The 14758-nt window shown below is 40.5% G+C and overlaps 1 protein-coding gene across 4 annotated transcripts in view; it reads right to left on the minus strand.

Moving 5' to 3' along the window:
- Nucleotides 1-14758, minus strand: part of TRAK1 (trafficking kinesin protein 1) — a 123659-nt gene that overhangs the window by 30164 nt on the left and 78737 nt on the right. For all 4 annotated transcript variants that reach the window (XM_042889333.1, XM_042889331.1, XM_042889332.1 and 1 more), the window contains exons 4-5: nucleotides 4679-4755; nucleotides 1927-2043 (exon numbers count right to left, since the gene is read on the minus strand). In XM_042889333.1, coding sequence (XP_042745267.1) covers nucleotides 1927-2043; nucleotides 4679-4729 — 168 coding nt within the window. In that variant the 5' untranslated portion in view covers nucleotides 4730-4755. The remainder of the gene's footprint in view (nucleotides 1-1926; nucleotides 2044-4678; nucleotides 4756-14758) is intronic.

A 14758-nucleotide genomic window follows, 5' to 3' on the forward strand; every position in this document is an offset into this window, starting at 1 on the left:
GAAATTACTAAAAGAAGATTTTTAACAAACAAATGCCATCAGTTTAAAGCACGAGCTCTCCCTCAAAAGCATCAATTTCTGAAGGAGTCGAAATGACAGTGTGAAAGATGGATGCTGATAAAACATATGGCCAAATATATCAAGCAAGCTGGTAAGAAGCTTATTTTTGGTTCTCCTTTTCCTAATGCTGCTCCTGAGTCCCTCTAAATAAAGTTAGTCCTGTCAGAGGAAGCCATTCCCTGATCCCACCTTCTTCAATCAAATCCTCCATTCTGGATGCATGGGGTATGAATGCCCTTCCCTACCTCACCCAGTAAAAGCCTATCAACCAACACATGAATAAATGTCTGCCATATTACAGGACTTGGACAAAATGAGATGACAGTGTGGGACAGAAGAGAATTCATTTTCCTCACCGTAAAGCATGGGCCACACTCAAAGATTCTAATTCCCTGTGGCACGCTCTACCACCATCATATATCCAGAATTTCTCCTTCCACACTTCATTCATCAGCATATTTTGGATATAACTCAACACCATATTTTCCTAACATTTTATTAACAGACACTTTTAAAACTTTTAATCCACTCTGTTTCGCTGTTCTACTGCTTGTCCTACAACTGTGGAATTTTGCTCCCTGTTGCTCATGGCTAAACACGAACAAGATTCACAAACTAAGATCACTGTTCCTGGACACAAGAAACATTTGCCTCTAGCACAGATAGTAAGACAGTAGAATTTGAACAGTGACAATGAATTATAGATAAAACATTTTTAAAACATCCTGTGTGGTTCCAATAAAGATTCATTCACTATCTGCCAGTACACAGAACATTCAACTCCTATGGTAAGAAACATCAACCGTATAAACATTTCCTTAGAAATACAACAATATGTGCAAGAGCCAAGCCATTACTTCAAACAACCAAAGTTTTCAGTTATGTTTCTATAGATCAGACTAATTCAGAAGTGCATGCACTCTGACATTAAATTTTAAACATGTTCAAAAATCTAAGGCAAGTGCAGTCAAAAATTCAAAGTTATGTACTGCAGCAGGCCAACAATACATGTTTCAACAGATTCTACCATAATTCCTGAAAAGAGAAACAGCAAAATGGTAAGAAGCTGTAAGATCTTCCCCATGTAGACAAGGTAGCAAGTTCCACCCTTTTCTTCCCAAAAAAACCCAACGCTTATAAACACTGATAAGTTCATATAGAGTGCACTGAATATAATGACCAATCACTGAAATACAACCTGACCTATTTATCTCCAAACTGGCCCAGTTTGAAGCTTGGAAAATGCAGAATGCACATCATTTCAGTGAATGTGCACTGCTGAAATCTCCACAAATAAAAAGACCAGTCATACTCCATTTGAGAAGGGAAGCACTGGCAGAACTCAAACGCTGTGGCCTTAATGTCAAAATTCAGTATAAATGGAAAATTGTTCATCAAAAAGGAATTAAACGTTCACTGGAGAGGAAAACAGAGGACAGAGAAAGATTCAGGAGTGACACAAGTAAAAGAGCGAGCTGCACACAAAGGAAATGAGATTAGTGAGGGGAATTACATATAAGGCATAGAGGAGAACAAGGACAAAATCAATAGAAGAAAACAGTGGATAAAGTGACTCAAAACCAAAAGAGCAGCTGAATTTAGAGGAAAATAAAATATGTGGCAAAATAAGTTTCAGAGTCCTGGGTGCTTTCTTCCCCCAGCCATCTGATTTGACCCAGTGGGTCAAGTATTTTTCTGGTCTAAAAGCATACTTGCTATAAAAATGGCTGACTGAACTGCTATAATACAGGTTGACCAGCTACAGATAGGATGCATGGGAAAATTAAGTAGGGACAAGGGAAAGACTAAAAAAAATATCTTCCCATCACTGCAGACACATCAGTCAGATAAAAAGAAAAAACATACCTCCTCCCTTATGTGTTCTACTTGCTCCTCAAGGAACTCATTTCTTTCTGTCAGTGATTTGTTCTTCTTTAAAAGTGACTGGCCAATCCGAGCAGCTAATTCTAAGTCCCGTTCTTTCTGTGAAGCATCAGGAAAAGAAAGCAAATATATTTTTGTTTTTGTTCTCTGAAGGAACAGAAGGAAGAAACAACTATTTAAGGCAGTAAAGAGCCTTTTTCACTTCTGTAAAGTTGTTTGTTTTTTTTTTTTGCTAACTTTTTTATCTATTACACAACACCAACATTATTCAGAAAAGACTGACACATACAGTATTGAACCATACACTGAAAGCACAGCTTTGAGGTCTAATGTCAGGCAATGCAAGTTAAACCAGATTTGGTTCTCTACTATGGCTCTGAGAGACTACTGACAGAAACATTCCACCACCTTGTCCCACATTTGCCCAAAATGGTTATTCTCATTCCATGTTTGCCCACTCATTACACATCTCTACAAGGGAACTGGAAACAACCCACCTGGACTCTACCAATACAAATACCATACAAATGTAGCAATACAAATTAGAGACCTATCGTGTTGATGACATGTACCTATACACTGGATTGTAATATGCCTAGAACAAGATGATAAATAACAGAAACCTGCATAGAAATGTTCATTGAGCATTTTCACTGATGATTTTCTTCTTCAATTACTATAACTCTAAAGTAGCAGGAAAATAGAATACTGGTCAACTCACCACTTACCTTTATTTCAACATTGTTTGAGGAACAGCTTTTTCCATTTCAGATATCTACTGAAAATACTACCTGAGGCTTAATTATTTCATCTGACAGGTATACAGATTACACGACTAAAACCCACCCTGTGACATGCATACATTCATGACAAAGTCTACAAAACCTAAAGCTGCTGTTGATGAGGACAGCTGACATGAAGTAAATGAATTTGAATGAAGAGGCTTTCATAGCACAGAAAAGGAAGTTTCATAATAATAGAAAAGATGGGTTATTGATCACTGCTGTATCAACAAATAGCATTTTTCAAATGATTTTTGAAGGTCAGTCTTCTATGTGCATTAAATTCACTGGTATTATCTAGTCTTAACAGATATCCAGATGGACCTGGTGTCACTCCCTTTTTGCTCACTTTCAAGGGCAACAGACACGGGTTTTCAGAATGCCTACATGCCCATATTGTTTTGATATCTTTTCTTTCCTGCCTGTCCCTCACTAAAATGCTGCACCTCCCACCCTGCCAACTTCATGATAAATTCTTTTGAAGATTGCCAATAAGAACAGGAAGACAGGGGAAGCTCTGGGGCTTGGTTTTCTCTTGTTTATGTCATGGCAGCAGAAAGAGTTAAACCTTAACTTCTGCCAACAAGTGCAGTCTCTTCTGATGATGATGACCATTTACAGAATAGGAAAAGGAGCTGCAAGTGTATACATCTGCCTAGAAAAGTGGTTAAAAAAGAAACAATCATCAACTAACACAAAAATCTCACTGAAAATACTTTCTTTTAATTTAAGGTTCAACTGTTGCATGTTCCTTCATATTCCCTTTGCTATTATCCAGACGGAAAAGTAAATCAAATGCTTCATAACGTTGGCTCAGCAAGTTCCCATGAGTTCCCTAGCATTGTTCCCATGAGTGTAACTTCTAGATCTATAGACTGTGTGGACTCCGGGGAGGAAACAATTTGGCAAAGGGCCGCATCACTGCTGGAAAAAGCCATGTAAACAAATGCAAGTAAATCCAAGGCAAATAAGAAGAAAGGAGCAGGACGCAGAAAGGTTACAGACTGTTAACAGACTGCTAACTTCTGTTACTTCTACTAACAGAAGTTACTAGAATAGTCCTGAACAAGGATTTTCAGAAAAATATCTGTTTTAACTGAAATTGTACTGAGATCAGAGTTATCAAATGCAGGTGGGAAATGGGAGCGTTCCTGTGCCTGTCCCCTTGCAGAACTGGAAGAACAGACCACAAACAGACCCCATTTTTGACATGGCAATTGCAGTAAGTAAGCAAATTATGCCCAGACATATTTCAACAATTCCAACCATTCTCATCCAAATAAATCTCCCTAAATGTTATTTGGAAAGTTATCATTCAAGTTTACTACAGAAAAACATGCAATTCCAGTCAAACAATGTATCATGGTACTCTTGAACATAAGCATCCCTGTGGCTCAACAACTGCTTTTTGCCATTCTCTGAGTACCAAGGATTACAGTCATGACGATATATATAGAAGTGGTAGAGCACCAAAACCAACATAAAGCTACAAAGAAAAGACTTTGAGATGAATGGAGCATTACAAATTAAAAAAAAAAAAAAGGTCTGTGCATTCCTCTGGAAAGACACTATGTGAGATAATAATTATGAATACAGTTGTAATTGTGAATTTATTTTTGTAATAATAATCCAGCAATACCAATAGTACTGGCTTTACATGTACTCCTCTCATTCATCTGAGCAAATATTTGGCCAAGAATAAGATAAATGGTCTAATTTGAAAAATAAGCACAAGTAATGAATCCATATGACTGATGTAAACAAATGGCCCTTACTTAAAAAGATTATTTACCTTACCCATTAGGAAGCAATGAGATGAGGTTTACATACACTCAGGGCACTTATTCCACCCTGTCTGAAAAACATCTACCAGCAGTCACTATTAGTACCATATAATTTCTGTACTATTTTCTCATACTGTGTATAGGTCTTCAATGAGATGCAGTACTTGCCTCTTCAAGCAGACGTGTAACAGCATCTATGTCATTGTATGTCTTAGTCATCTGGCCCACTCTTTCAGCACATAAAACTGTAAGAAAATAAGGTAAAATGTTAACAATATTGGCAACACCACTTGGAGAAAAATACATCCTTTAAAGAATATGCATTTACATAAGTTTACAGCTGAAAACTACTTATTTCATCTTTCAGGTTAGTGTATCAAAACATAAAATAATACAATATCAAAGCTCCAAGTTAAACTGAGAACACTGGTGTTTCTCTTTTGTAATGGGAATCTGTTTGTTCTGTGGCAGAGTAAGTCACTAAAATGTTAAAATTTTCTTCTCCAAAGAGGAATGCCTGAAGTTTTTGGGGAAAAAAAAACCAAAAAACCAACAAATCAAGGAAGAAGTGAATACATGTTCTTAGACACAAGAATAGGATTCTGTTGTGTCAGCTAGTCACTGCATTGTATGCAGTAGAATTGTTCCATGAATAAGGAACTCCAATAACTTTAATAACATTGTTCACCATAAATACTACATCATATTAAATTGAAAAGATCTAAGCAGTATGGTATGACATACCATGGAGACAGCAAAGCCATCACAAAATGCATGCAAAATAATAGCCCATTTTTATAACACTCGGACTACAACACCACGGCCACAGTAAAAATGTCTACTAAAACTGGGTGTTGGTGATCAAAGGCGAAGGTGGAACTGGGAGCTTTGTTAGTTGAAGGATGTATGTCAAAGTTTGGTCTACCACCCTAGGTAATTGTTTAGGAACCTGCACAAAATCATACAGAGATCTGCAAGTTTTCTAAAAAACTCATAAATAACCCCAAGAATCAATAGCCCTTCCTGCTCCATTCTTACACATATATATTTTTTTGTTTTCAGCTGCTCAAACCTTGTACTTCTGAAAAAAACCCAAACCAGATTGTTTATTAAAGTTGAGCTGATTGTATTGACTATTGGCTAGCAGACTGCTGTAATGCCAATTGTTCTTCAGGGGATTTACCCTTGGCAATGTCAGTTAAAGCTCAGCCTGATAGACTGGCTAATGCCACTTCAGCATGCATCGAGGGGGGTTGGGAGAAACAAAAACAAAGCCTAATAAGATTAAAAATAAAGTGCACTGGGTGCAGCAGTAAGGACATAATGCTGCCTAATTACAAGTATATAGGATACCTGCACATAAATATGCAGTCCGTCAGCACTAAGGCACATCAATGATATATCAACTATAGCAGTACTTTGATATCTGTTGAAATGTTGTTTTGTTTTTCCATACTTAAACATTAGAATAATGATTGAGCTAGAGCAAGAATCGCATTTATTTTGTTTGTTTTCCTGTTTCTCAAGCTCTGATTTTGAGGAACAAATCCTGAAAACATTTCAGTGATGTGAGTACACGTCAGTGCCAGGGAATTTCACAAAACATCATTCGAGTATACGCAAAAAATAACTGCATTTATCCAAATAACTATGCCTGAAAGTGGAAAGGGGATGAAGGTCCACTTCAAAGTAGTAACTTGACCAAAATTACACAGCAATATAAAGAATCACCATAGTATTGTACGATAACAGGGCATCTGTAAGCTAAAAGCTCTACGATCTGCTTCTGACTAAACAGGATTGCCACAGGAAAATAACCTGTAGTATCTTGAGGAGAACATCAACTGTATTAACCAAAGGAGTTAAGAAGTTTCCCATAGAAACTGCTTAAGAAAACAGAGGGGCTTACAAAAGATAATTCACAATAAAACGTCATTTTTGTGGTGATGCAAATCAATAGACAAGTTCAAAGGTCGTGCAATAACACCTATCAGAAGCCTTGACATCAAGGGTTTGTTTTCCAAAACAATGGCACAGTAAGTAGTTCCCTTGGTTACTGCATTCCCTTACTGCCATAAAATTACATTTGAGATATAAATACTGACAGTCACCACCAATTGTGACCATGCCAACTCCACACCGTTCTATTTCAGGTGTACATGTACCCTAGCTGATAGAAGCACGGTGCTCCCACAGACAGAATAAGGTCACTTGGGCAGCGAAAGAGAAATCAAGGTTGGTACCATGCAGTAGTTGTTCACGTAGCTATTCCTTCTGATTTTACCACTTAATCTTTATCTGACTGCCTTGATAACCTGCTGCTATTAAACAGCCATTTCAGTACATGGAACACTAGAATGAGTTGCACGCACATACAAACTTTTACGTATAATTAACATTTCTGAGCTTCAAGGGAAAGGTGACCTTGCCAACAAGCAGATATAACATAAAAGTTAATTTTCTTTCCAGTTTCTGCTGACAAACCAGAGAAACTGTCACAACAGCCATGTTACAGGTAGAGCAGTAGCAATCTGGTCACCAGCAGTTGTGTTTCAGAGCTAACACTGACCTTCTGTTTGTCACAGTTAACACAGAGTTCTTCACAAACTACTCTGACAATGTGAAACGGTTTCAAAGCCAAAATGATACATTATTCATCCTTCTCAGTATCCAAGTGGAAACAAACTTCAAAAGATTGCATACAATAAAACCCTCTGTCAGCTGCATCCTACAGTCGCACAAGGTGCAACCCAGCAGAAACAGCACAGACTGACACTAAGGGAGAGGAAAGCATTGCTTTTGGAGAGAGGGCAAGCTTAAAAACAGGTACAGTTCTCCCCCCCCTCTGAAACACAGGCAGCAGGGGAAGAAAAGGTAGAAAGAACAGAGAGAAAGCAATTCAGCAGCAGCATTTGAAAAATTCAGAACTGTTTAAGTATGTAGTCAATCTCTCCAAGTTAACATTAGGTCAACTGCTAGAGCAGTGATTTTGATTTCCTTCGTAGTCAAAAAAATCTACCAAGTGAAAAAGATGCATTATTTTGAGTTCTGATGAGTGAAAAACAGAGGAAAAAAACACCCTAGGCTTCTAGCCTGCTTTGCTTTCTGATAAATATGAGAGCCTCATAACACAACTGTAGATAAAACAAGAGCATATGAAGGACAATGCTCTGTAATGCAAAACCAGCAGTGCCAACTCGCTGACCTCTTTTTGCTCATTTGCAACCTATTATTATTTTTCCCTGAGGACGATCGGGACTGTAGTATCTAAATGCATGCATGCATACATCCAAGTCCAATGTACTTTCCACCTCACTGTTTATGGAGAAAGCCATTAGGCAATAAAGACAGAACGCTAAAATAAAAAAATAATAATAATCCTTAGAAAGTAGAGCACAGAATTTCACAAGCACTCACTTTTCTTGAGCTTTGAAATTACTGTCGCAGATAGAAAACAAAACAAAGAACGAAGAATGCTTCTATCGTTATTTTCAAGACTGCATTAAATGCACAAAACAAACAGATCTGGTAGCAGAGCTATGGGTTTTTTGTTTGTTTGTTTGTTTTTTTTTGTTTTTTTGAAGTCAAGCACATAAATGGATCAAGATTTTCCTCTGACCTAAAGTACCTAGCACCATCTTCATTCTCTCTTAAGGCTCGTAGATTAACAGTTATCCACACTGTGATGCTTCTCAATTGGATTACGATTGAGAAGATGTACTTTGCATTTGTTTCTCATTACTCATTTAATGCAGCATCTGACTAGAAGCATCCTTTGGGCTCTGAGTTCTGCACTGCCTAAAGCACCAACCAAGCTGAAGGTGCCCAGAAAAGAAAGTACATGCCTGCCTGGACTGCGCCCTGAAAGCCACAGAACCACGCATCACGCTGATTAAAAGAAAAGTCTGTTTCCAGGAGCAGGAAAGAGCCAGGGAGTGGAAGGGGAGCAACAGCATTACTATTGGGAACTGCTGCACTGAGCCACCTTCTCCAAACAGTGGGTGCAGGTGGAAAAAACAACAGCAGTCATAGGTGACATCAGCCCCGGCTGTACTAGCTGACCAGAACCAGCACTTCCTCCCTGTGACACAGCCCACCCTAATCCTTGTGTTGAAGAACTAAGAGAGCAACCAAGGCTGAAGAGGGAAGCTCAGCTCTCATTGCTCCTCTTCCTATTCACTTCTCATCACTGTCAGAATGCAGATAAGACGATAAAGTTCCACTTTTAGGGAAGGTAATACTGACCTGTATAGAAACACAGTCTGGCAGACATTCCGTGGCAGGCTCAGACTCCTCAGCTCACACTGGTTTAGTTTCCGCATTCTGTGCATAAAGGAATTACCCAAACTCACATTCACAGTCCCAGAGCCACTAGATGTTACTCTCTGGCACACGTTACCCGTAAGCACTACCTCGATCAAGTGAGGGGCATGGGGCCATCCTGGAATGGTGTCACAGCATATGTATTTCCTTGCAAATGAACTCAGAAATAAAATATTCCACCAGTTCTGCTATCATTCAAGCTAGAGAGGTTTAACTTCTCCCCTGCTAAAGAGAAGTCTCTAGCAGCCCTGGCTAAATCAAAGCAGAGGCTTCTGGCCACTGAGGTCTGGCACATCCCAGATGGGCCTCGGGGAGCAGCTTAACATCTTAAGCGACTTTTGTCACAGGAGCTTGGAAAACGTGCTTGGAAAACAAGGCAGGACTTGCCAGGACCCCTAATTCACACACAGCACGCTGCAGGCCTGTGGCCATGCCCTTCCTCTCCTGAGGCAGGAGCGCGGCCTTCTGCAGGAGGCAGGTGCACTCAGGGCAGATGGGAGGTCACTGTGCAGCCCTGGTAGACAGCCGCTGCCCCACAGCTCACAGTCACACTGTGGGCAAGGAGTTTGAAGGGACGCTGTTGTGAACAGTACAGGCTCGTTCAGCAACTACACAACAACGTGACAAACAGCACCATCAGTAGGCAGCACCAACAGATTTCCACCCCCAATAAGAATATCATATAGGTGTTCCATCTATTAATACAAACTCAGATCAAGTGTCGTACCTTGGCAAGTACTGCCACAAAGCAAAACTAAGGAAACTGCCCCAATGTTTGGGTCCCATGACTTACTGTAACCTTAATGCCTATCATTTACTGATAGAATCCATCACAGCTCTTCTGTGAACTTCTATTTTTCCCCCTAATAGGATTTTTCATCTACTATTCATTGAATTATCCTGACATTCTCCTTCATTCACTTCTTGTCAAGAAATATCTGGACCACAGCCATTACAACTAGTAAATGAGAAAATGTGCATAGGGCTTAAACCAGAATCTGGATTCGAAACCTTTTCAAAATCTTAAAACAAAGTCACAAGGCTGTATTAAAAGCCACGTATTGTCAGCTGCTAGTATTTAAAGATTCAGACCCTTTTATGAGCTCAATTCTAGTGAACATCTTTGTAAGAAAATGCACAATTCACACTTTCTGTAATTAAGACCCGTGGTGTGCCTGAAGTTGAGATTTTAGAAGTGATCATAAGTTTTTAAAATTAAACTTGGGTAGATAGAGGGGTTTTAATCTAATTAGTAAACTGAAATGATAATGACGGGTACCATCACAGGTCTTGAACAACGAATATAGCCTTTTCCTGTTCTACTTGCAAAAGAAAGATTCACAACACAACCCAGTCTCATCTCAGAATTAGCTGACCCAGCAGCGAATGAACCAAGAAGGGTGGAAAGGTTTTATTTTAAACCAACAAAAACTGAACAGATGCTATCAACAACTATCCCTTTTCTGCAGTCAGCTCAAAAACCATCAAATGTAGAGCAAACATTACTGTTGAACAAACTACAACTCAAAAGCAACATCCTGACTCTCAGACTGTTCTGCCTGGACCTATATGAAGGTGCCTCCCACACTTATCAGGAGCACTGATGCTGTAATGCTACCCAATGTAACACTAATTCTGTGACAGAGGTTTTAAAAACAGGACTGAAAAGTTCTAAATGCTGTGAAAGGAAAAAAACACCATGTCAAAAAGACCATGGATAGAACAACCAAGTAGTGAGATCTCTTCAGGGGATAGGCTGAACAGTTGAGTCTTAAATGCACAATTTTTACCTCCTTCTTCCCATGAGAACATTAAGAAACTTGGAGTAAACAGAAAAACTGCAAATCATTAGTGAAACATGTTCTTCAGTTTTCTCTTATACTAGACTTACAGATTCTCTTCTCTTCAGCAGGGAAACGATACAAGCTAGTGTTTCTATGTGCTTTACTTAAAGATGAATTGGCTCACCCCCAACAAAAACACTCAGTCATTAAAAAGTCTGCCATGTGAAAAAATACCTAGAAGTATCAGACATCATTTTTGTGCATGTACATCACTACTACATTAAGTATGTAGGTGACCTGAACATACAGGTGGAAGAGAGAGGCACCTTTAAAAGGCATTTCAGATACATACTGAGCTTCTGAGTGGTAGGCACTGAAGAGACACAGAACTAAATTTATCCCAGATAGAACTCAATGTTCCTTTTTCACTTGAAATCAGCAAGAACAGGCTCAGAATGTACTTAGATCTCCATGAAAGGTAAAATAAGCAGGAAGAACACCATTACATGTGTTTCAGAAGCCATCTCATCAACAAAAAAATAAGAATCAAATTTGAAACAAAGTATTTCTGCCTAAGCAGACAACAGTTTCCTCTCCATCCCAAACCCAGATTTAAAAGCTGCTCTTTCACCAGTATTCTCTCAAGCACCCTTCTATTACGCACAGATAGACAAGTTGTCTTAAATTCCTTCACAGACACAACAAGGAACACAGATAGTTTATGACTGAAATCCAGGTGCAGTACTCCATGCTGAGGAATTCTTTAGAGGCAAGTCCTGTGTAACAGGTTCAATGACAGTGTTACGTCCACACACCAGCTTTGGACTGTGCTTCCCATGAGGTCAATCTTTCAAAGTATCTTTATATCAGCTGTAGAATAGCAGTCTTGGAAGTATCAGTCCTCTAGTGCAAAAATCGTTATTTTAGAGTAAAATTCACAGCATGTGAAATAACATGCGTGGTAGACTCAGCTTTCAGTGCCCAATGCCCTTAAAAAAATGGTTAGAGAGGCTGGGAGCAGCCCCCGAATGGGAAGGTACATGCTCCACACAGTGGGTGAGCAAGAGAATATCCAACAGAATCACAGAATGGCCAGGGTTGGAAGGGACCTCAAGAATCATGAATCTCCAACCTGCCTGCCACATGCAGGGCCACCGACCTTCCATTTAATACCAGACCAGGCTGTCCAGGGCCCCATCCAACCTGGCCTTGAACACCTCCAGGGACGGGGCATCCACAACCTCTCTGGGCAGCTGTTCCAGCACCTCACCATCTCATATTTAAGAACTTCCCCCTGACATCCAACCTAAATCTCCCCTCCCTCAACTTGAAACCATTTCCCCTCATCCTGCTGTTATCTACCCTTTCAAAGAGTTGGCTCCCCTCCTGTTTGTAGGCTCCCTTTAGGTACTGATAGGTTTCAGTGAGGTCACCCCGCAGCCTTCTTTTCTCCAGGCTGAACAAGCCCAGCTCCCTCAGCCTGTCTTCGTAGGGGAGGTGCTCCAGTCCCCTGATCATCTTCGTGGCCTCCCTCTGGACCCTCTCCAACAGCTCCCCATCTTTCTTGTACCGGGGGACAGTACAAGACCTGGACACAGTACTGCAGATGGGGTCCCACAAGAGCAGAGTAGAGGGGAACAATCACCTCCCTGTCCCTGCTGACCACCTCTCTTCTGATGGAGCCTACACACTCTCACCCCAACAGGCCAGCTGTCTGCAATTCTACAAATAGCTATTATTTCCACAACGTCTGAGAAGATTTGGGGCCATTTGTTTTGTCAAAAGGTAAAGCCACATGGCCCAAAACTTGGATTATTTCTGTCTACATGCTTTCAAGTGCATGGATAAGCACAAGACTGTTACCCAGTTCTTTTGCTCGTTTTTTAGAAGTCCCTGCTGGGAATGACAAACTGACATACTCAGACTCACAATACATGTATGAGCTGCATAGATTAAAAAAAAATGCACTACATTTCTAAAGAAAGGTAATTTCTCTAATTCAGTTTTATTATGTAAAAACGTACTGCATAGCCTACATCTGTTGGTCATGCATGTATTCTTTAACAAATGTACCCAAGTTAAGATTCATTCTACCCCCACACAACCATTTTATTACTCTTTCACCTGAAGGCCATGGGTACGCATTAAAAAGGATCGAAAAATGGAGTAAGTTTAAATCCACTCACACTTCTCAAGTCTTTTGCAGACTGCCATGCATTACTAACATAAAGATTAAAAAAAAAAAAAAAAAAAAAAAAGGTAGAAAGTACCTTCTTCCAAGATCTCAAGGTTCTGCCTGTTAAATGCGCTCTCGCTCTGATTTTCCTCCTTGTACTCATATTCAAAGCTTTCCTCTTCGTTTCTTGACATTGCTGAAGCTGTCCCAGATAGATGCAGCGCAGCGCCTCAGTCTGAGAGGCGACAGGATGTCATTCCCCCCACAGAGGTACCCCTGGGGAGAGCAGTAGCAGGGCTCCACAGAGCAGAGTACCATCTTTCTTCACTCACATGCTCAGCCACGGAGCTCCCGAGTGACTGCGTGTGCCCTCAGCACAGCAGCTTTGCCTGGTACAGACAGGGTGGAGGAGTGACGAGACCATCTGTCTAATAATTACCGTGAGACTGAGGTTGTTCCTCATACCAGCCCAGAGGGCGGGCAGTTTGTACTCAGGGGTGCTGTCAGTGTGCTTCAGACACAGCAATGAACACGCTGACAGCCCCTCCCCAATAGGCCTGGCACTGCCATCTCCTCAGCCCTGGCCCTTTCAGGCAGTGGTGGCCATCTACTCACACCACAGCCTCAGGCTATCAAGAATCTTTGCTTTCCACAGTCATCTTGACTGCATGTTATGGGAAATGAAACGCCTCAAGCCCATGTACACCACCCCCAGTGCATCTCTAAGGGCGCGCGTGTCTCTCCTCTACTTGAACAATAAACAAAACTCCTTTTGCTAAACTTCACGACACACACAGGGAGCATTAACTTTCTTATTTAACTTCTTGCAGCTATGGATACTCAGTGTTTGCCAAGTTACCTCCCTCATTACCTGTGGCAGACCGGTGCCCTTTGCCTCCTACAGAAAACACCTCAACCTGCGTCATGAGCGAAGCAGCCAAGCTGGGGGACTGCAGGATGTCACTTTATCAGTAATATCATGTAGATTCCTTCCCGTATCTGTATTCTTAAAGCTTTACTATCTCCATTTCTCCCCTGTAACAGTGGACCATAACTCTTGAAAATAAATCTAATTTAAAACCACTACCGACAGCAATCACCAGCCAGTAAGAATCCCATTTGCCCCCAGCATCTCAGGCCTCAAATCAGTTGCAGGACTTGTGATCATCCTCAAATTTCACTGAGTGTGTAACAAACATAAAAACTGATAATACCTTTTGTCAGACCTCAGATCTTTCCACGATCAGGTCCTGCAACAAATCCAAGCCCCTCCCCTGCAACACTGCCTTTGGTTGCCTTTCCTTACAGACAGTTCACTGCTCTGCTTCACTTGCTCCTTAGAAAAAATGGTACTGCTCAGAAATGGGAATTACACACACGTCCAACTGAGCTGAACATCCACCTGCCACTAGATTTCAGCCAAATGCCCCATTTTGCAGGCTTAGAAGATTGGATGGTTTAAGAAACACATCATTCACAAAGGCTCAGATAAGACATGACACACATCTACTGCAATTACCAGGGCTACTCAAAAAAATAGGGAAAAAAAGGGTGGAGAGACATAATCCATAATCAAGAAGTAATTTACCAATTTAATAGGTAGAGAATGGAAATTCCGGGAAATACTAAAGCAAACTGAAACACCTTTTTATGACACCTTTTTGAATGCAAGAAGCACCTTTCAAATCTTAGAGACAAAAACTTCCACCCTTGCCAACTCTACTGATATTCTGTGGCTTTAATGTTCCTGCCAAGTGTTCAACCACAGTTAGCCAGCTAACTCATGAGGAAAACAGGATAGCACGTGGCACACAAAAACATGTATATTGCTGCCCAATATAGACAGCAATATAATTAATATTCTCACGTGCTGACTTTTGAACTGCAGCTCACAATGCAAACAACACGGACTCTGACATTCAGAAACCAGAAGAAAAACAAGTGTTGCAGTATCTACTCTCCTAA

This window comes from Lagopus leucura, unplaced genomic scaffold, assembly GCF_019238085.1.
Source record: "Lagopus leucura isolate 7727_CA_CO unplaced genomic scaffold, USGS_WTPT01 Super-Scaffold_100157, whole genome shotgun sequence".
Classification (NCBI taxonomy): domain Eukaryota; kingdom Metazoa; phylum Chordata; class Aves; order Galliformes; family Phasianidae; genus Lagopus; species Lagopus leucura.